A 21,951-nucleotide genomic window follows, 5' to 3' on the forward strand; every position below is an offset into this window, starting at 1 on the left:
GGAGATTGTGATGTAAACCTGGAATTAGCATGGGTGGTGCTATGAAAAGGCAAAGTTTAGAAAACTTCGAGCGCTATTTCCAGCCAACAGTTTAGGTGTGGCAGAGCCCAAAGTGCATATAATAGTGTAATGTTGAATCAGTTTATAGGTCCAGCAATTGAGACAGAAATTGCTGACTTTGAATAAGTATTTTAATCATTTATTTTCAAACAGTAAGAATTTGATCATTCATGTTCCTCAAGTTACAGAAACTACAAAGCTGAATATTCAACAGCATACATACCTTTAACAAACATACTTAGTTAAAAGCGCACACAGAGCATACCTTCCCAATGGCCATATGCACTGTTTGCTGTAAACAAAGGGAAAGCAAATCTCCCATACGTGCTGTCTATATACCCAAGATATTTGAAACTGGACATCAGGCGGCTATGCAATGGGAAAAGAAGCTGAGGTTTCTAAGCTAACCAATCAAGCTGGAAGCAACTTTCACCAATCAGAATAAGCCATGTCCTTCCACAGTGCAAATAGTGATAATACAGGGGGAATAACTTTATTCACCCCATCACTGAACTGTTCCCACAACCTATCGACTCACTTTCAAGGACCCTTTGTCTCGTGTTCTTGATATTAGTTGTTTATTTATTTATTATTATTATTTTGTTTTTCTTTTTGTATTTGCATTGTGTTGTGTTTTGTACTTTGGTTGTTTGCCCACCCTGTTGGCGGGCGGTCTTTCATTGATTCTATTATGTTTCTTAGCTTAGAAAATAGGTTGACTGTGAATGCCCACAAGAAAATGAATCACAGGGTTTATATGGTGACATATTTCCACTTTTGATAATAAAAGTGATAATAAAAGTATTTTGATAATAAAATACTTTGAACTTTGAATCAGGTTTATTATCGCTGATGTATGTCGTGAAACTTGTTGCAGTAATCATTGAATCTATGTATAGATTGGATAATGAAAATTAAGGGGGGGGGGTTTAAGTTTATGGAAGCTACACCAAATGATTTTCCAGATCAATATATATGTATTTCAAATTCAAAGAAAAATTATTATATATGTACATATATATCATCATATACAACTCTGAGATTCATTTACTTTCAGGCATTTACAGGAAAATAAAGAAAAACAATAGAATTTATGGAAAATTCTACATAAACATAGACTGACAAACTATGCAAAAGAGGACATATTATGCAAATAATATATATTAAAAAAAGTTAATCAATAATACTGAGAGCCTGAGTTGGAAAGAGTTTCTGAAAGTGAGTCCACAGGTTGTGGAATCAATTCAGAATTGTGGTGAGTGAAGTTATTCGTGCCAATTCAAGAACTTGATGGTTGAGGGGTTAACCTTTCCTGAACCTAGTGGTGTGGGTCCTGAGGTCCTTGTGTCTCCTTTCTGATAGCAGCAGTGGGAAGAGATTAAGGCCCAGAAGGTTGGGGGCCTTGATGATGAATGCTGCTTTCTTGTGACAGTGCTCCTTGTAGATTTACTCAGTGATGGAGAGGGCTTTACCAGTGATGGACTGGGCCGTATCCACTACTTTTTGTAGGATTTTCTGTTCTTGGGCATTGAGGTTCCATACCAGGCCATGATGTAACCAGTTAGGATACTCTACACTATACATCTATAGAAGTTCGTCAAGGTTTTAGCTGATATACTGAGCCTTTGCAAACTTTTAAGGAAGTAGAAGTGCCATTGTGCCTTCTTTGTGATGGCACTTATGTCTACTACTGGGGACTTCTGGAACTAAGTAAGGAAAATGACAGTGAAGATTGTGCAATAAGAATGGGTTAATTAATCATCTTATTGTAGGGGGTCTTGGGAGATTGACCATTGTATGAGGGAATCAGAAACAGAATCTGGTTTAATATTACTGATATGGATGATGGAATAGATGGCTTTGTTGCAAAGTTTGCAGACGATATGAAGATGGGTGGAGGAACAGGTGGTTTTGAGGAAGTATAGAGGCTACAGAAGGACTTGGATAGATTAGGAAAATGGGCAAAGAAATGGCAGATGGAATAGTGTTGGGAAGTGTGCTCTTATGCACTTTGGTAGAAGAAATTTCTAAATGGAGAGAAAACACGAAAAGAAACTGAGGTGCAAAGGGACTTGGGAGTCGTTGTGCAGGATTCCCTAAAGGTTAACTTGCAAGTGTCGTGGTTTGTCGTGCCTCACAAATGACTAGGAGACGCAGAAGATTCTTCAAGAAGGGTTAAACTTTAATTTGCAAATCAGAACTGAGACAGTCATTGAGCTAATCGCTGATTGCCCACCGATCCCCAGACACAGCATTTTTTATATCAATCTCCTGGTCCAGTTTCACAGGTACCACACGTACGTCCCATTGACTTAATCATGTTCTAAATCTACATCTCTTAGCTACCTCTCATTAACACACCATTGTCTTTTACATTCCTAAGATTTCATTCTCTAGCAAATAGCAAGTTTACATTCTTAATACTTCATTCTCCTGCTAAATTGGGTACATGCATAGCAAATAGCAAGTTTCAAAGCTGACTACATCTCTTTAGCTACCTTTAACACACCATTGTCTTCTACATTCCTAGGATTTCATTTTGGTTACATGCATAGCAAGCCGACTACATAGTTTTGGTTACACAGCAAATAATACAACTTTTATACTCCATAATATTTTTATACTCCAACACAAGTAGAGTCTATGGTGAGGAAGGCAAATGTGATGTTAGCATTCATTTCAAGAGGACTAGAATATAAAAGCAAGGATGTAATGTTGAGACTTTATAAAGCACTGGTGAGGCCTCACTTGGAGCATTGTGAGCAGCTTTGCGTCCCTTATCCAAGAAAGGATGTGCTGAAACTGGAGAGGATTCAAAAGAAGTTCACGAAAATGATTCCAGGATTGAATGGCTTGTCATATGAAGAGCATTTGATGGCTCTGGGCTTGTATTCACTAGAATTCAGAATAATGAGGGGTGACCTCATTGAAACCTATTGAATGGTGAACGGCCTTGATAGAGTGGATGTGGAGAGGATGTTTCCTAATGGTGGGAGAGTCTAAGGCCAGAGGACACAGCCTCAGAATAGAGGGGCATCCTTTTAGAATGGAGATGATGAAGACTTTCTTTAGCTAGTGGGTAGAGAATCTGTGGAATTCTTTGCCACAGGCAGCTGTAGAGGCCAAGTGTTTAAGTATATTTAAGGCAGAAGTTGATTGATTTTTGATTGGTTAGGACATGAAGGGATATGGGGAGAAGGCAGGAGATGGGAGCTGAGAGGAAAATTGGATCAGCCATGATGAAATGCAGAGCAGACTTGATGGGCCAAATGGCCTAATTCTGCTCCTACACCTTATGGTTTTATGGACATATGTTGTGAAATTTGTTATTTTGCAGGCTGCAGTACAGTGCAATCACAGAAAAAAACTAAATTGCAATACAAAGTACATATAAAAATTAAATTAGTAGTGCAAATGAGAGCAAAAAAGTGAGGTAGAGTTCATGGATTGGCTTATTGTTCACTCACAAATCCCATGGCAGAGAGGAAGAAGCTGTTCTTAAAACATTGTGATAGTGTGTCTTCAGTTTCCTGTACCACCTCCTTGATGGTAGCGATGAGAAGAGGTTATGTCCTGGGTGATGGGGGTCCTTAATAACGGATGCTGTGTTTTTGAGGCATCACCTTTGAAGGAAGGTGTCCTCTGTTGGGGAAGTTAGTGCCCATAATGGAGCTGGCTGGGTTTACAACTCTGTAGCTTTTTCTGATCCTGTGCAGTGGCTACAGCTTATCAGATGGTTAGAATGTTCTCCACAGAACAACTGTAGAAATTTACTAGAGTCTTTAGTGACAATGAGAGTTTCTATGCTTCAATCCATTTGTTGGAATAGATTTGTTGTAACCACAGACTTGGCATTGAGTCATTGAGCTCTGACTGTGCACTTACTGTCTTCTCCACTGAAACATCGGGGATTGTCGGTAGGTGTACAGAAAGGCACTGAAATCTGCAGTGGTTCAGATTGGAGCGGTTAACTTTACAGTGATCTTGTGTGCTTTGTCATTAGAAGATTACACATCTTCAATGGAAAGGTGAAGACGAGGTGAGCATCAGTGAATTCACAGCTGCCATCCTCACATACAGCAAAGCTGTGGAAACAAGGTACCCTTTACCATGATGGCTAGTTGGACTGTTTAAACATGATCTTTTTCCAGAAATGTACTTTAATTAGGTACAGGATTAAAATTTGGTGTGTTTTCTTTTGCTACTGTAGCCCATCCACTTCAAGGTTTGATGTGTTGTGTGTTCAGAGATGCTCTTCTGCACACCACTGTTATAACGTGTGGTTATTTGAGTTACTGTCACCTTCCTGTCAGCTTGAACCAGTCTGGCCATTCTCCTCTGACCTCTCTCATTAACGAGGTGTTTTCACCCATAGAACTGCTGCTCACTGGATGTTTTTTGTACCATTCTCTGTAAACTCTAAAGACTGTTGTGTGTGAAAATCCCAGGAGATTACCAGTTTCTGAGATACTCAAACTATCTCATCTGGTACCAACAATCATTCCATGGTCAAGGTCATTGAGATCACATTTCTTCCCCATTCTGATGTTTGGTCTGAACAACAACTGAACCTCTTGACCATGTCTGCATGCTTTAATGCATTGAGTTGCTACCACATGATGGGCTGATTGAATATTTGCATTATTTCTGTACAGTATTTCTGTTTTTGCACATTTTTTAAACAATTATTCAATATACGTAATTGATTTGCTTGTTATGTTTTATTTTATTATTTTTTTCTCTCTCTGCTAGACTATGTATTGCATTGATCTGCTGCTGCTAAGTTAACAAATTTCACGTCACATGCTGGTGATAATAAACCTGATTCTAAACAAGCAGGTGTACAGGTGTACCAAATAAACTGGCCACTGAATGTATTTACCATGCAGAACATTTTCAGTTTAAGCTGCATCATTTTATTTACGTTCCATTCATATTGTCATTAAAATTTCTTGAGTAAACAGTCCCGGTGTTTTCACATCTCATTCAACCAGGCCTGCTTGACTTGTAGGGAAAGATTGAATAGGTTAGGACTTTATTCCCTGAAACGTAGGCAAGTAAGGGGAGATTAGATAGTGGTATGGAAAGTTATGAGGGTATAGATAGGGTAAATGCAAAATGGCTTTTTCCACTAAGGTTGGGTGAGATGAGAGCTAGAGATCGTAGGTAAAGGGTGAAAGGTGAAATGTTTAAGAAGAACTTCAAGGGAACTTCTTCACTCGGAGGGTGGTGAGAGTGTGGAATGAACTGCCAGCAGAGATGGTTGATAAGGGTTCAATTGCAACATTTAAGATAAATTTGGATAGGTAAATGGGTGGGAAGGATATGGTGTGGTCCAGGTGCAGGTTGATCGAACTAGGCAGTTTAATAATTTGGCATGGACTAGATGGGCAGAAGGGCCTGTTTCTGTGCTGTAGTGTTCTATGACTTGGGTGTGTTAAGAGCAGAGTGGAAGAGAAAATGGGTACACTGTTTATTTGACTCGTTTAATTATCTGAACTAGTTCCCTCAGGTTGGTAAATAAATCACAGCCAGAGTATTGTTAGTGTTCTGTAGCTTAGGAAGATCACATTGGTATTGAAGTGACACCTGGATTCCAGGGCATCAGCTCATGAGAGAGGTTACACAAACTAAAGCTGAATAAGCCCAAAAGAGGAGGGAGAGAAACTAATCCAGGATGGGAATCTAAGATCAGACCCATGGCTCTCTTGAAAGAAGCTAGTGAACATTTCTGGAGACACAGTACACAGAAGATTGTAATATTTTTTCACAAACTGAATAATACTGGGTTAGTTGTTACTCTTATTAACCAAAGGATGGGGTCAAGGGTGGGCATAGTGAATGGCCTACACCACATTCCTGAGAACACACAGGCTTGATCCATTGAGCACTGTGTGTAGAACTGAGAAACATTCAGTGTTCACCTCTTAATGAAGATGAATCATTTTCTGGAACCCTTTTGCAGGACCTCTCTAACACAGGGATTGTCATTTGCATTGTATTATAGTACTGTGTCATACAGTACAGCAATGGAAATCTTGGCTCACCAGGTCCAAGCTGATCATCAGATTACCTATTAGAAGAACATAGAACATGGAGCACTACAGCACAGTACAAGAACATTATAGCACAGAAACAGGTCTTTTGGCCCTTCTTGGCTGTGCCGAACCATTTTTCTGCCTTGTCCCACTGATCTACACCTGGACCATATCCCTCCATACACCTCTCATCCACGTACCTGTCCAGGTTTTCCTTAAATGTTAAAAGTGAGCCCGCATTTACCACTTCATCTGACAACTCATTCCATGCTCCCACCACCCTCTGTGTGAAGAAGCCCCCTACCCACGTTCCCTTTAAACTTTCCCCCTTCACCCTTAACCCATGTCCTCTGGTTTTTTTCTCCGCTAGCCTCAGTGGAAAAAGCCTGCTTGCATTCACTCTATCTATACCCATCATAATTTTATATACCTCTATCAAATCACCCCTCATTCTTCTACACTCCAGGGAATAAAGTCCTAACCTATTCAACCTTTCTCTGTAACTCAGTTTCTCAAGTCCCAGCAACATCCTTGTAAACCTTCTCTGCACTCTTTCAACCTTATTAATATCCTTCCTGTAATTTGGTGACCAAAATTGCACAAAATGCTCCAAATTCAGCCTCACCAATGCCTTATACAAGCTCACTATAACATTCCAACTCTTATACTCAGTACTTTTGATTTATAAAGGTCAATGTACCAAAAGCTCTCTTTACGACCCTATCTACCTGTGACGCCACTTCTAGGGGTTTTTGTATCTGTTTTCCCAGATCCCTCTGTTCTACTGCACTCCTTAGTGCCCTACCATTTACCTTGTATGTTCTACCTTGGTTTGTCCTTCCAAAGTGCAATACCTCACACTTGTCTGTATTAAATGGCAGCCCATTTTTCCAGCTGGTCCAAATCTCTCTGTAAGCTTTGAAAACCTTCCTTGATGTCCACACACCTCCAATCTTTGTATCATCAGCAAATTTGCTGATCCAATTTACCACATTATCATCCAGATCATTGATATAAAGAACAAGGAACAATACAGCACAGTACAGGCCATTGGGCCCACAATGTTGTGCCGATCCTTAAACTCTGCCTCCCATATAACCCTCCACCTTAAATTCATCCTTATACCTGTCTAGTAGTCTCTTAAATTTCACTAGTGTATCTGCCTCCACCTCTGACTTGGGCAGTGCATTCCATGCACCAACCACTCTCTGAGTAAAAAAACTTTCCTCTGATATCCCCCTTGAACTTTCCTCCTCTTACCTTAAAGCTACCTGACAAATAACAATGGGCCCAGCACTGATCCCTGTGGCACACCACTAGTCACAGGCCTCCACTCAGAGAAGCAATCCTCCACTTCCACTCTCTGACTTCTCCCATTGAGCCAATGTCTAATCCAATTTACTACCTCTCCATGTATATCTAGCGACTGAATCTTCCTAACTAACCTCCCATACGGGACCTTGTCAAAGGCCTTACTGAAGTCCATGTAGACAACATCCACTGCCTTCCCTTCATCCACTTTCCTGGTAACCTCCTCAAAAAACTCTAATAGATTTGTTAAACATGACCTACCATGCAAAAGCTGTGTTGACTCTCCCTAATAAGTCCCTGTCTATCTAAATACTTGTAGATCCTATCTCTTAGTACTCCTTACAATAATTTAACTACTACCGACGTCCAACTTACCGGCCTATAATTTCCCGTATTATTTTTAGAGCCTATTTTAAACAACAGAACAACATGAGCTATCCTCCAATCCTCCGGCACCTCACCCATAGATACCAACATTTTACATATATCTGCCAGGGCCCCTGCAATTTCAACACTAGTCTCCTTCAAGGTCTGAGGGAATACCCTGTCATGTCCTGGGGATTTATCTACTCTGATTTGCCTCAAGACAGCAAGCACCTTCTCCTCTTCAATCTGTATAGGTTCCATGACCTCACTACTTGTTTGCCTCATTTCCATTGACTCCATGCCCATTTCCTGAGTAAATACAGACACAAAAAATCCATTTAAGATCTCCCCCATTTCTTTTGGTTTCATACATAGCTGACCACCCTGATCTTCAAGAGGACCAATTTTATCCCTTACTATCCTCTTGCTCTGAATATACCTGTGGAAGCTCTTTGGGTTATTCTTCACCTTGACTGCCAAAGCTACCTCATGTCTTCTTTTAGCCCTCCTGATTTCTTTCATAAGTATTTTTTTGCACTTTTTATACTCAAGTACCTTATTTGCTCCCTGTTTCTTATACATGTCATACATCTCTCTCCTCTTCTTTATCAGAGTTCCAATATCCCTAGAGAACCAAGGTTTCGTATTCTTACTCACTTTGCCTTTAATCCTGACAGCAACATACAAACTCTGCACTCTCAAAATTTCTCCTCTGAAGGCCTCCCACTTACCAATCACATCCTTGCCAGAGAACAACCTGTCCCAATCTACACTTTTTAGATCCTTTCTCATTTCTTCAAATTTGGCCTTTTTCCAGTTTAGAACCTCAACCCGAGGACCAGATCTATCTTTATCCATGATCAAGTTGAAACTAATGGTGTTATGGTCACTGGAACCAAAGTGTTCCCCTACACACACTTCCGTCACCTGTCCTAACTCGTTTCCTAATAGGAGATCTAATATTGCATCCTCTCTAGTCGGTACCTCTATATATTGATTTAGAAAACTTTCCTGAGCATATTTTACAAACTCTAACCCGTCTAGACCTTTAACAGTATTGGAGTTCCAATCAATATGTGGAAAATTAAAATCCCCTACTATCACAACTTTATGTTTCCTGCAGTTGTCTGCCATCTCTCTGCAGATTTGCTCCTCCAGTTCTCACTGACTATTGGGTGGTCTATAATACACCCCCATTGATGTGATCATACCTTTCCTGTTTCTCAGCTCTACCCATATGGCCTCAGTAGACAAGCCCTCTAATCTGTCCTGCCTGAGCACTGCTGTAACATTTTCCCTGACTAGGAATGCCACCCCCCGTACCCTTCATCCCTCTAAATACCCTTCATCGATATAAGACCATAAGACATAGGAGCAGAATTAGGCCATCTGGCCCATCGAGTCTGCTCTTCCATTCAGTCATAGCTGATCCTTTTTCCCCCTCCTCAGCTCCACTTCCTGGCCTTCTCCCCATAACCTTTGATGCCATATCCAATTAAGAAACAATCATGACTCTTCCTTTATCTCTCTCTTCCTCAACCTCAGTTCCCGGTCTTCTCCCCGTAACCTTTGATGCCATGTCCAATCAAGAACCTATCAAGCTCTGCCTTAGGTACACCCAATATCCTGGCCTCCAGCTGCCTGTTGTAACAAATTCCACAAATTCACCACCCTCTAAAGATTGCCTGTTGTAACAAATTCCACAAATTCACCACCCACCACCCTGGCTAAAGAAATTTCTCTGTATCTCTATTTTGAAAGGGTGCCCCTCTATCCTGAGTCTGTGCCCTCTCATCCTAGACTCTCCCACCATGGGAAACATCCTTTCCACATCTACTCTGTTTAGACCGTTCAACATTCAAAAGGTTTCAATGTGAACCCTCCTCATCCTTCTGAATTCCAGTGAGTACAGACCCAGAGCCATCAAACGTTCCTCATATGATAACCCTTTCATTCGTGGAATCATCCTTGTGAACCTCCTCTGGACCCTCTCCAATGCCAGCGCATCTTTTCTAAGATGAGGGGCCCAAAAATGTTAACGATACTCAAGGTGAGGCCTCACCAGTGCCTTATAAAGCCTCAGCATCACATCCCTGCTCTTGTATTCGAGATCTCTTGAAATGAATGCTAACGTGGCATTTACTTTGACTTCCCTTGTCTTCTTCCAATTTACTTTGGCCAACTCCTCTCTCATACCCTTACTCCACTGAAGTACTGCTACATCAGACTTTACTTTCTCCCTATCAAATTTCAAGTTGTACAAAATCATATTGTGATCACTAGTTCCTAAGGGTTCTTTTACCTTAAGCTCCCTAATCGCCTCCAGTTCAATGACAAACTGCTCTAAAAAGCTGTCTCTTAGGCATTCAACAAGCTCACTCTCTTGAGATCATTACCAACCTCATTTTCCCAATCAACCTGCATGTTAAAATCTCCCATGACTACAATAACATTGCCCTTTTGACTCGCCTTTTCTATTTCCTGTTGTAACCTGTGATCCACCTCCCAGCTACTGTTGGGAGGCCTGTATATAACTGCAATCAGGGTCCTTTTACCCTTGCAGTTTCTTAACTCAACCCACAAGGACTCAACATTTTCTGATCCTATGTCACATCTTTCTACTGATTTGATGCTATTCTTTACCAAACCATACCAACCCCTCTGCCTACCTTCTGATCCCTCCGATATAACATGTAAATATGGATATTCATCTCCCAACTACAACCGCCCTTCAGCCACGATTCAGTGATGGCCACAACATCATACCTGGCAATCTGTAAAAGTGCAACAAGATCATCCACCTTATTTCTTATACTACGCACATTTAGATGGAATACCTTGAGAAATGTATTTCAGAATCAGAATCAGAATCAGAATCAGAATCAGAATCAGACTTTAATCGCCAATTACCTGTACACATACAAGGAATTTACTTCCGGCAGATGTTGTCTCTCTGCTCATAACAATAATAATGATAAATATAAATGAAAATATAGATTATACATACAAGTAGTGCAATCCAAGTAATAGTTAGCCGACAGTTAACCAGCAGTTAACTGTTCAGCAAAGTGACCGCAGTAGGGAAAAAACTTCTCCAGTGCCTATTAGTCTTAGTCTGGAGGGATCTGAAGCGCCTACCAGACGGAAGCAGTTCAAACAGTCCGTGCGCAGGATGGAAGGAGTCCTTTATGATGTTCCCCGCCCTCTTCTTCAACCTGGAAGAGTACAGGTCCACAACAGAGGGCAGGGAGGCTCCAATGATGCGCTCGGCAGTCCTCACTGTGCGCTGTAGTCTGGTTCTATCCTGCTTGGTGGCGGCTCCAAACTACACTGCCTTTCTGACTCCACATCCCTAATGATTTGATACTCAGCCTGTTGGCTGCAACTAAATCCCACCACCTGTCTGCCCTTCCTGACAGTCTTACTGCACGCTATCTTTATCTTTTTTACCATATGCCCTGTCAAAAGAGCATAAGACAAAGGAGCAGAAGTTGGCCATTTGGCCCGCCATTTTATCATGAGCTGATCCATTCTCCCATTTACTCCCATTCCCCCACCTTCTCACCATAACCTTTGATGCCCTGGCTACTCAGATACCTATCAATCTCTGCCTTAAATACACCCAATGACTTGGCCTCCACTGCCGCCCGTGGCAACAAATTCCACAGATTCACCACCCTCTGGCTAAAAAATTTCTTCGCATCTCTGTTCTGAATGGGCGCCCTGAAATCCTTAAGTCATGCCCTCTTGTACTAGATTCCCCAACCATGGGAAACAACTTTGCTATATCCACTCTGTCCATGCCTTTCAACATTCGAAATGTTTCTATGAGGTCCCCCCTCATTCTTCTAAACTCCAAGGAGTACAGTCCAAGAGCTGTCAAACTTACCTCATATGTTAACCCTCTCATTCCCGGAATCATTCTAGTGAATCTTCTCTGAACCCTCTCCAACGTCAGCACATCCTTCTTAAATAAGGAGCCCAAAACTGCACACAGTACTGCAAGTGAGGTCTTACCAGTGCTTTATAGAGCCTCAACATCACATCCCTGCTCCTATACTCCATTCCTCTAGAAATGAATGCCAACATTGCGTTTGCCTTCTTCACCGACTCAACCTGGAGGTTAACCTTAAAGGTATCCTGCACGAGGACTCCCAAGTCCCGTTGCATCTCAGAACTTTGAATTCTCTCTCCATTTAAATAATAGTCTGCCCGTTTATTTCTTCAACCAAAGTGCATGACCGTACACTTTCCAGCATTGTATTTCATTTGCCACTTCTTTGCCCATTCTCCCAATCTATCCAAGTCTCTCTGCAGACTCTCTGTTTCCTCAGCGCTACCGGCCCCTCCACCTATCTTTGTATCATCAGCAAACTTAGCCACAAAACCATCTATTCCATTCAGACTATCCTGAGTTTCTTCACTGTTTCCCACTCCCTTGCCAAATTAGTTTAAACACCTCCCCCACCCACCAACAGCTCGAACAAACCTGCCCGCGAGAATATTGGTCCCCCTTGGGCTTAGGTGCAACCTGTCACTTTTGAACAGGTCATACCTCCCTCAGAAGAGATCCCAATTATCCAAGAACATGAAGCCCTGCCCTTTGCATCAGCTTCTCAGCCATGTATTTATCTGCCAAATCATCCTGTTCCTACCCTCACTGGTGCATGGCACAGGTAGCAATCCAGAAATTACTACCTGGGAGGTTTTGCTTCTCAGTTTTTTATCTAGCTCTCTAAAAATCTCTTTTCAGGACCTTATTTCTATTCCTTCCTATCTCATCGGTACCAATATCTGCCAAGACATTTGGCTGCTCCCCCTTAGTCTGCAAAATGAGTGGATGTGGAGAGGGTGTTTCCTATAGTGGGTGAGTTTAAGAGAAGGGGGCATAGCCTCAGATTAGAAGGATGTCCCTTTGGAGAAAAGATGGGGAGGAAATTGTTTATCCAGAGAGTGGTGAACCTGTGGAATTTATTGCAACAGGCAGTTGTGGAGGCCAAGTCATTAAGTATATTGTGGAACGAGCTTCCAGTAGAAGTGGTAGAGGCAGGTTCAATTTTGTCATTAAAAAAAAAAAATTGGATAGGTATATGGACAGGAAGGGAATGGGGTGTTGTGGGCTGAGTGCAGTTTGGTGGGACTAGGTGAGAGTAAGTGTTCGGCATGGACTAGAAGGGCCAAGATGGCCTGTTTCCGTGCTGTAATTGTTCTATGGTTATATTTAAAATGAAGTTTGATAGTTTCTTGAGTTGTCAGGGTGTCAAAAGTTATCGGGAGAAGGCAGGAGAATAGGATTGAGAGTGTTCTTTCTTTTCAAATCTTTTTATTATTAAATAGCACAGGTACATCGAAGAAACAATACTTACAATGCCTCAAAAAAGAAGAAATTATCCTAAAGATTGAAAATTTTTGTGAATAATTAAAAAAACCCTACTAAGCAAGAAAAGTGAGGGAATAAAAAGAAACCCTTTGGAGGTACAACCCTGGAGCCACGCGTCATACAAAAAGCTTCTTAAAAATAAACATCAATCCGCCAACAGGAAAAATAGGTATATCAAAAAAAAATTTACATTTAGATTGTGGAGGAAATCTATCAGTTAACTGAAATGATAATAACGAGCACATGAGCCCCATCTCTTCTCAAAATCAAATAAAGGTTCAAAGTTTCGACTTCTAATTTTCTCCAAGCTAAGACACAGCATCATTTGAGAGAACCATTGTGACAAAGCAGGAGCTGATATATACTTTCATTTCAACAAGATGGCCCTCCTAGCTATCAATGCAACAAACGCAGTAACATGTTGGTCAGACACAGAAATACCATGGATATTTTGAGGAATTATTCCAAAAAGCTCAGTCAATTTATTAGATTGTAAGTTGATTCTGAGTGCTTTAGAAATTGTCGTAAAGACTGACTTCCAAAACTGTTTTAATATAGAACATGACCAGAACATATGTGTCAGTGTAGCTATCTCAGTTTTACATCTATCACAATACTTGTCAACATTGGGAAATATTTTAGAAAGTCTCTCCTTCGTCAAATGGTAGCGATGTACAATTTTAAATTGAAACAGTGAATGACTAGCACAGATCGAAGAAGAGTTAACCAGCTTCAGAATCTGTGTCCAATCCTTCTATATAAAAGTCAAATTGAGTTCCTTCTCCCAATCCTGTTTAATCTTAAGTAAAGGACGCTTATCCCATTGTAATAATAAATTATAAATACTTCCAATAGAACCTTTCATCGAGGGGTTCATATTCATAATAGTATCTAACAAGTCGGCCTCCAATATGTAAGGAAAATTACTCAAGTATTTTTGTAAAAAATGTCTAACTTGAAGGTATTGTAAAAAGTATGAATATGAGAGAGAATACTTATCGACTAATTGTTGGAAAGACATCAGTCTGCCTTCTTTAAATAAATCCAAAAAAGAATTAATACCTTTATTTTTTGAAAGTAAAAAAATTGGATCACTCAAAGAAGGTTTAAAAAAAGTAATTACAATAAATTATACTACAAAGTTAAAATTTTTAAAGATTAAATAAATTGCGGAACTGGAGCCAAATTTGTAAAGAGTGCTTAACCACAGGATATAGGTTTAAATTAGCAACTTTAGCTAATTGTATAGGTAGAGCAACTCCTAATAATGAAGTTAAATAAAACTGTTTCACAGCTCTCAGTTCCAGATCTACCCAAATTGGCCAATCATTCCTATCACCCCAATATAACCAAAAGGACATATACAGCAAATTAACAGCCCAATAGTACATTCTTAGATTAGGCAAAGCGAGACCTCCATCCTTTTTCAACTTTTGCAAATTACATTTACCAATTCTTGGTCTTTTATTATCCCAAATATAAGATAGATTAATAGAATCAAAAACTTGTTAGTCAAAAAAACAGGAATATTCTGAAATAAATATAAATTTTTTTGTAAAATCATCATTTTAACTACATGAATACGACCAACAAGTGAAAGTGTAAGTGGGCTCCATCTACTAAATGAATACTTCATAGAGTCCACTAAAGGAGGAAAATTGGCTTATAAAGATCCTTGTATTTTTTAGTAATTATGACACCTTGATATCTAAAAGAATCCGTAACTTTAAAAGGAATATTATCATATATAGAGACAGATTCATTTAAAGGAAGTAATTCACTTTTACTAAAATTTATTTTATATCCTGAAAAATCTCCAAATTTGTCAAATAATTTTAGCAAAGCAGGAATAGGTTCTTCAGGCTTAGATATATATACCAATAAATCATCAGCATAAAGAGAGATCTTGTGCATGGTCTCATTCACAAAAATCCCATTAATATTTTTGGCTTCATGAAGAGCAATAGCAAGGGGTTCTAATATTAAATTAAATAACAAAGGACTTAATGGACAACCTTGTCTTGTCCCTCGTGATAGCAGAAAAAAAGGAAACCTACAGTTATTAGTGACAACAGTAGCAATAGGAGCTTTATATATAATTTTAATCCAATTATTAAAATTAATATCAAAACCAAATTTTTCTAAAACATTAAATAAATATTTCCATTCAACTTGATCAAATGCTTTTTCAGCATCCAAAGATACAACGCATTGTGGAGTTTTAGAAGAGGGCGAATGTATAATGTTCAATAATCTCCGAACAATTGAAAAAGAATAACGACCCTTTATAAAGCCTGTTTGATCTTTAAAAATGATTTTACCCAAAATAATCTCTAACCAATTGGCCATTATCTTTGAGAGAATCTTAGCATCAACATTCAATAATGAAATAGGTCTGTATGAGGCACAATCAGTAGGGTCTTTATCCTTTTTGAGAATTAAAGAAATAGATGCCTCATAAAAAGTAGAGGGTAAATCACTTTTCACAAAAGAATCTTTAAACATCTCCAACATATATGGAGAAAGCAATTTTTCAAATTTTTTATAAAATTCTACAGGATAACCATTAAGTCCCGGGGCCTTACCAGATTGCATTGAAAAAATAGCTTTATGAATTTTGGATTCAGTCATTTGGGCATTGAGTTTTTTGATCCTCAGCAGAACTTTTAAGAAAAGCAATCTTTTGTAAAAAAAAGCGTTCATTTCAGAAGAGTCTACAGGATATTGAGATTTATAAAGTTTAGTATAAAAAAATCTTGAAAAATCTTATTAATTTCTTCATATTCCCGAGCCAGAGTACCATCCTTTCTACGAATTTTCAAAATTTGCCTTTTGGCTCCAGCCGATTTTAATTGAAATGCAATTAGTTTATTATTTTTATCTCCAAACATATAAAATTGGCTCCTTAACTTAAGTAGATAACCTTCAATTGGATGAGTTAATAATAGGTTATATTGTGATTGAAGTTCCACCCTTTTTTAAAATAAATCAATATTAGGGGAAGTTGCATAGATATTATCTAAATCTTTAATTTGTTTTGAAATTTTATCTAATTCTGCTTTAGTCTGTTTTTTAAGTTTAGCTGAATAAGAAATTATCTGACCATGTAAAAATGCTTTGAATGCATCCCATATAGTCAGAGTTTTGCAATAAAGTCTGAGACATGCGCCATGGTGGATGGGCAAAAATGACATCATCAAATTGAAAGGCGCATGATCAGATATACAATAGCGTCATATTCACAGTTTTTAACATTAGGCAAAAGGCAGGGATCAATTATAATATAATCAATCCTCGAATATTTTTTATAAACGTGGAATAAAAGGAATATTCTCTGTTATCAGGGTGTAAATGCCTCCATAATTCGATCAACCCAAAATTGGTCAAAAAGGAGTTAATAACTGACGCAGAACGATTTGGAAGTTGCTGATTAGTTGAGCTCTTGTCAATCATAGGATTTAAACAACAGTTAAAATCCTCACCCATTATCAGCATATACTCATTTAAATCTGGCAGTAAAGCAAATATTTTTTTAAAAAAGGATCATCTAAATTAGGACCATACAAATTGACCAAAACAACCTTTCTATTACACATCACTCCTTTAACAATTAAAAATCTGCCATTAGAATCTGATTCAATATCCTCTTTAGTAAATATATTAGATTTAATAAAGATAGATACGCCCTTAGTTTTGCTATGAGAAGTAGCATGGAGCTGTATCTCATTCCACTAGTGAAAAAAATCTATTTTGATCTCCCGCCCTGATATGCGTCTCCTGGGCAAAAATTATATCAGGTTGGAATCTATTAATAATTTTAAAAGTCTTTGTTCATTTAATAGGATGATTCCAACCACTTACATTCTAACTTATTACATTAATCCGTTTAACTGCCATACTATAATTTTATTCCAATTTACTTTATACATGCGCATAACACATACCAAATACGGGATTATCAAAGATCTCAGTGATGAAGAATACAGCCATATAGAAAACACGCGTGCTCCGGAACCACCCAATGGGGAAAAAACTCCTAATGCTAAACCAACCCACCCTCCCAAAAGCCCGAAAAAAAAAAAAAGAGGCAAGCGAACTAAGATAGATGCGAAGCCATGGGCCGCTCTGTTGGTCTCATCTCTCCGTCCCCCCAGCCAGTACACAAAAAAAAATGACCTTGCAATAAAATGACCAGTAACGTCTTGACAAAGGAGAGTGTTTACATTCCATCATGTATTAAACAGAAAAAGAACCAAGATAATAGAATCTCAGCGAGAAAAACCAGTGCCATCTTAAGTTTACCTTTAAATCCCTAAAAAAAAACTTTAAATTTGGTTATAGGGCGCTATAATAAAACAGATTAAAAAAAAGGTTAATAGTATATTTAACTGAACTAAATTTACAAAAGTATTAATTAGTAATATCATAGTAACTAAACCCTCCCAGATATATATATACCGTAAATTCCGGACTATAAGCCGCTACTTTTTTCCCACGCTTTGAACACTGCGGCAACACTGCGGCCTATACTACGGTGCGGCTAATGCATGTTTTTTTTTCATGCTGCCAAAAACATTTTGCCTCGTAACAGTAGACCAATAAAATTGATGAGTAGTTCACAGAGGTCCAATGAAATTGTACGATAAATCAAGCACACTTTCACAATTAAATTATTGTAAATCAGTCATTTGTACTCACCCTCATCAACATGGAAAACACTCGAAGAAAAGCATATGATGCAGCTTTTAAGTTAAAGGCGATCAATCTGGCGGTTGAAGAAGGAAATTGAGCTGCTGCACATAATCTTGGCATAAATGAATCGATAGTGAGACGGTGGAGACGCCAGCATGAAGAACTGAGTCAATGCAAAAAGACGACAAAAGCTTTCAGAGGTAATCATAGCAGATGGCCCGAACTTGAAAACTTTCTTGAAGACTGGGTTAACACACAGAGAACAGGCGGCCGCGGTGTTTCCACCGTGCAGATCAGACTGAAGGCTAAAGCAATCGCCACCAAAATGAAAATCGAAGATTTTAGAGGTGGGCCATCGTGGTGTTTTAGATTTATGAGACGAAAAGGCCTGTCCGTCAGGGTACGCACGACTCTGTGTCAGCAGCTCCCTCCCGACCACGAGGAAAAACTTGCTAACTTCCGCACATTCACTCAAACAAAGATAGCGGAGAATTCCATCGGGCCAGATGATATCATAAATATGTATGAAGTACCTTTGACGTTTGACCTGCCTCTCACTCGGACTGTTAATAAAAAAGGTGACTCGTCCATCACACTGAAAACAAGTGGCCATGAGAGAACGCATTTTACTTGTGTTCTGAGCTGCACAGCATCCGGACTAAAGCTTCCACCGATGGTGATTTTTAAGCGTCTGAGAATGAAAGTTCAGTGAAAGCTGCCATCAAGAATACAAATTCAATTCCAGCTGTGATTCCTGGGGGCACCATGAAGTATTTGCAGCCATTGGACATCAGCGTGAACCGGGCATTTAAAGTGGCGCTGCGCGTTGAGTGGGAGGCTTGGATGACGAGCGGCGAGAAATCCTTTACCAAAACAGGACGCATGCGAAGAGCATCTTTAACTCAAGTCTGCCAGTGGATCCTAAATGCGTGGAGCTGTGTCACAACATCCACCATCACCAACGGGTTTCGAGAGGCTGGACTGCTGCGTGATGAAGAGGACCGCGTGCACTCAAGTGAGAGCGACAACGAAGAGACTGAAGTGAGTGACGAGATCCTGAGGTGGTTCAATTCGGACACCGAAGGACTTTGATGGTTTTAGTGCACAGGAGGAAGATGAAGAAGGCGATCAATAACTTTTCCTGGTAGTCTGCAGTATATATATTTTTACCAGTCGTTAGGAGATATTGGAATGTTGTTCGTGCACTGTTCAGTAAAAAAGTATACGCAACGTAATTTGTGTGTTACCGATACGTATGTATATTTAAAAGTAGCTGTGTTACAGGCACTGTTCGAAAAAAAGCATTTGCAATATGTATTTGTTTATGTTACCATACGGATTTAATTAAAAGTTAAAAAATCCTCACGTGTAATATCTTTCTGTGTAAATATCTCATATTACAACGTGTGACACCTGCGGCTTAAAATCCGGTGCGGCCTGTACAAGTACAAAATTGATTTTCTTTCTAAAATTAGAGCGTGCGGCTTTTAATCAGGTGCGCTCTGTAGTCCGGAATCTACGGTATGTAAAAAGAAACCCTATTGGTAGGAAAAAAAACTACCAGTTAGTTAAGAAACTACAAAAAAAGCATCAAACCAAATATGGAACAAACCTTTTATCCTCTTTTCTCAGTCAAATATGTAATTAACCATTTAAACAGTCAAACTTGAACCGTAAATCTTCTTTCCAAAAAAAAATCCAATAGGATGTAATGATGAGCAGGTTTTCTTTTCTTCTTTTATTAATCTGTCAATGAAATATCCAAATAGCCTTCATATATCTTATTTTCAAAATGTGAGTAACGTACAGATAATCAAACAGCTTTTCAGATAGTTCATTCGGTAGTAACATCAGTGGCGGTGACAGGTATAGCCTGAACAAAATCCAGCGCGGCTTTTGGGTCAAAGAAAGTACGTGGGGAAGAATTAGGAGGAAAATTTTTCATTTTTGTCGGGTAACCCAAAGAGGGGAATAGTTTCTTATCATATGCTTGTTTCATTACCAAAGCAAATCTTGACCTTTGTTCCATTACTTCTTTTGGATAATCTTCATAAAAACGGAGCTCAGACTCATTGAATCTGAAAACTCTCTGTTTTCTTGCCTGTCGCATTATTTGATCTTTAATTTTAAAGTGATGAAAGCAAACCAAAATAAATCTTGGTTTGTTTGAATTTCTAGATTTCGAAGTGGACAGTCTGTATGCTCTTTCAATAGCAGGTGGCTGTGATAAAATAGTCGGAAATAGATCATGAAAGGGCTTACCAAAGTAAACCGTTAAGTTTCCATTTTCAGCTCCTTGCAATCCAACAATTCATATGTTGTTTCGGCGAGACCTAGTTTCCAGATCAATAATCTTATTATGATATTTTTCCAAACGGGTTGTAGTTTCAGACAGTTTTTGCTTGTTGACTTCAATTCCTCTTCATGTTTAGTAACTTGAATTTCCACATCTTTAAGTTTTCCCAGAAATAACTTCATTTCATTATTATTCTTTTCCAGTTGATCTTTAATTACCTTGTTCTGATCTTGAATTGAATTCAGTGTCCGAACGATATCTTCAGCCCATGTTGGCATTTCATCAGATCTTTCCTTCAGCATCTTTCCTTTTCCATTACCTTTGTCAGTAGGTTCATGCAGATTCTTCCCACTTCTCGTAGACACAGACACGTTACTCCCCTTCAAGAATCAGCAATTAAAAATTTTAAATTCAAAATCTAAGCTGGGGGGAGAGAGAGAAAACTAAGAGCAGCACAGAATTGCTGCTACACCATTGACAGACAGAGGCGGTCTCCAGGATTGAGAGAGTTAATAAATCAGCCACGATTAAATGATGGAGCCATCTTGATGGGCCAAATAGCCTAATCCTGCTCCTATGGTATCTGCCTCTTTGGTACACCCAACACTCTGTCTGGTAAAAAGCATAGTTCTGACACCTCCCCTATACTTTCCGCTATTCACTGTAAAATTATGACCCCCCCCCCCCATATTAGCCATTTCTGATCCTGTTTTCCAACACTTTGTCCATTGCCTTCTAACCCATGGTAATTTAAATGATAGTCTGAACGGTGTTGCGAGAGTCCCTGGCCCCATCAGTCACTCAGGCAGGAGTCCCAGCTGTCAACTACCCTCTGAGTGGAAGAGTTCTTCACTTGATCTCCTCTAATGAAAGTCAGTCAGACTTATCAAACACAAAGTACACTGCAGATGCTGTGGTCAAATCAAGATGTGCAAACAAGCTGGATACCTGCTGAGTTCATCCAGCTTGTTTGTAAGACTTATTATCAAAGTATTTATGTGTTTCCATATACTACCCTGAGATTCATTTTCTTGCAGGCATTTAATAAAGAAATGCAATGAAGCTTATGAAAAACTATATATAGACAAATACTAACCAACAAACAACATGCAAAGAAAATAATACTGAGAACATGAGTTATAGAGAACATGAGATGTAGAGTCCTTGAAAGTAAGTAAGTCTGTAGGTTGTGGAATCAGTTCCATGTTGGGGTGAGTGAAGTTATCCCCTTGGTTCAGGAGCCTGTTGGTTGTAGGATAATAAATGTTCCTGAACCTGGTGGCGTGGGATCTAACGCATCTGTACCCTCTATCTGAAGGAAGTAGTGAGAAGAGGGTTAGTATATTGGTGTTGTATCTTCAAAGTCAAAATTTAGTGCCTTTTGTTATCCATGCTCTTGGAGGCTCATCTCTCTTCATTAGCCTCATGTTCTGCTCAATAATGAAAATTGCTCTGATGCGTAGAAGCAATAACTAGTTTGTTTCATTTCCCCCTCCCCTTCTCTCCTTTTCAGTCCGTATAATCATCACTTGTATTGTCGACGGGCCTACTGCTACCTGCAGCTGAGTGATCACCGGTGAGTCATATTCCTGGTAATGAGTGGATGCTTTTTATTCCTCAATTTATTAGCAAGATCACAGCTGTATTGATGCCGTAGTCCAATGTAAGAGGAGTTGCAATATGACACATTACCGAGTTCACAGCTTTACTCTCCAGACTCAGTGACATAGAGTTTGAGGGAACGGGGATGCTGCGTGGTCACACCTGCCATTTCAGATTTTACATTAAACTGAGACTTCGTCTATCCT

The 21,951-nt window shown here is 39.3% G+C and overlaps 1 protein-coding gene across 1 annotated transcript in view; it reads left to right on the plus strand.

Annotated features, from left to right (window-relative positions):
* LOC132385074 (E3 ubiquitin-protein ligase TTC3-like) overlaps window positions 1-21,951 on the plus strand; it is a 277,705-nt gene that overhangs the window by 48,102 nt on the left and 207,652 nt on the right. The window contains exons 8-9 of the mRNA XM_059956787.1: window positions 4,064-4,158; window positions 21,657-21,719. Of these exons, the coding sequence (XP_059812770.1) occupies window positions 4,064-4,158; window positions 21,657-21,719 (158 nt within the window). The remainder of the gene's footprint in view (window positions 1-4,063; window positions 4,159-21,656; window positions 21,720-21,951) is intronic.

Source organism: Hypanus sabinus, chromosome X2 (assembly GCF_030144855.1).
Source record: "Hypanus sabinus isolate sHypSab1 chromosome X2, sHypSab1.hap1, whole genome shotgun sequence".
Taxonomy (NCBI): Eukaryota; Metazoa; Chordata; class Chondrichthyes; order Myliobatiformes; family Dasyatidae; genus Hypanus; species Hypanus sabinus.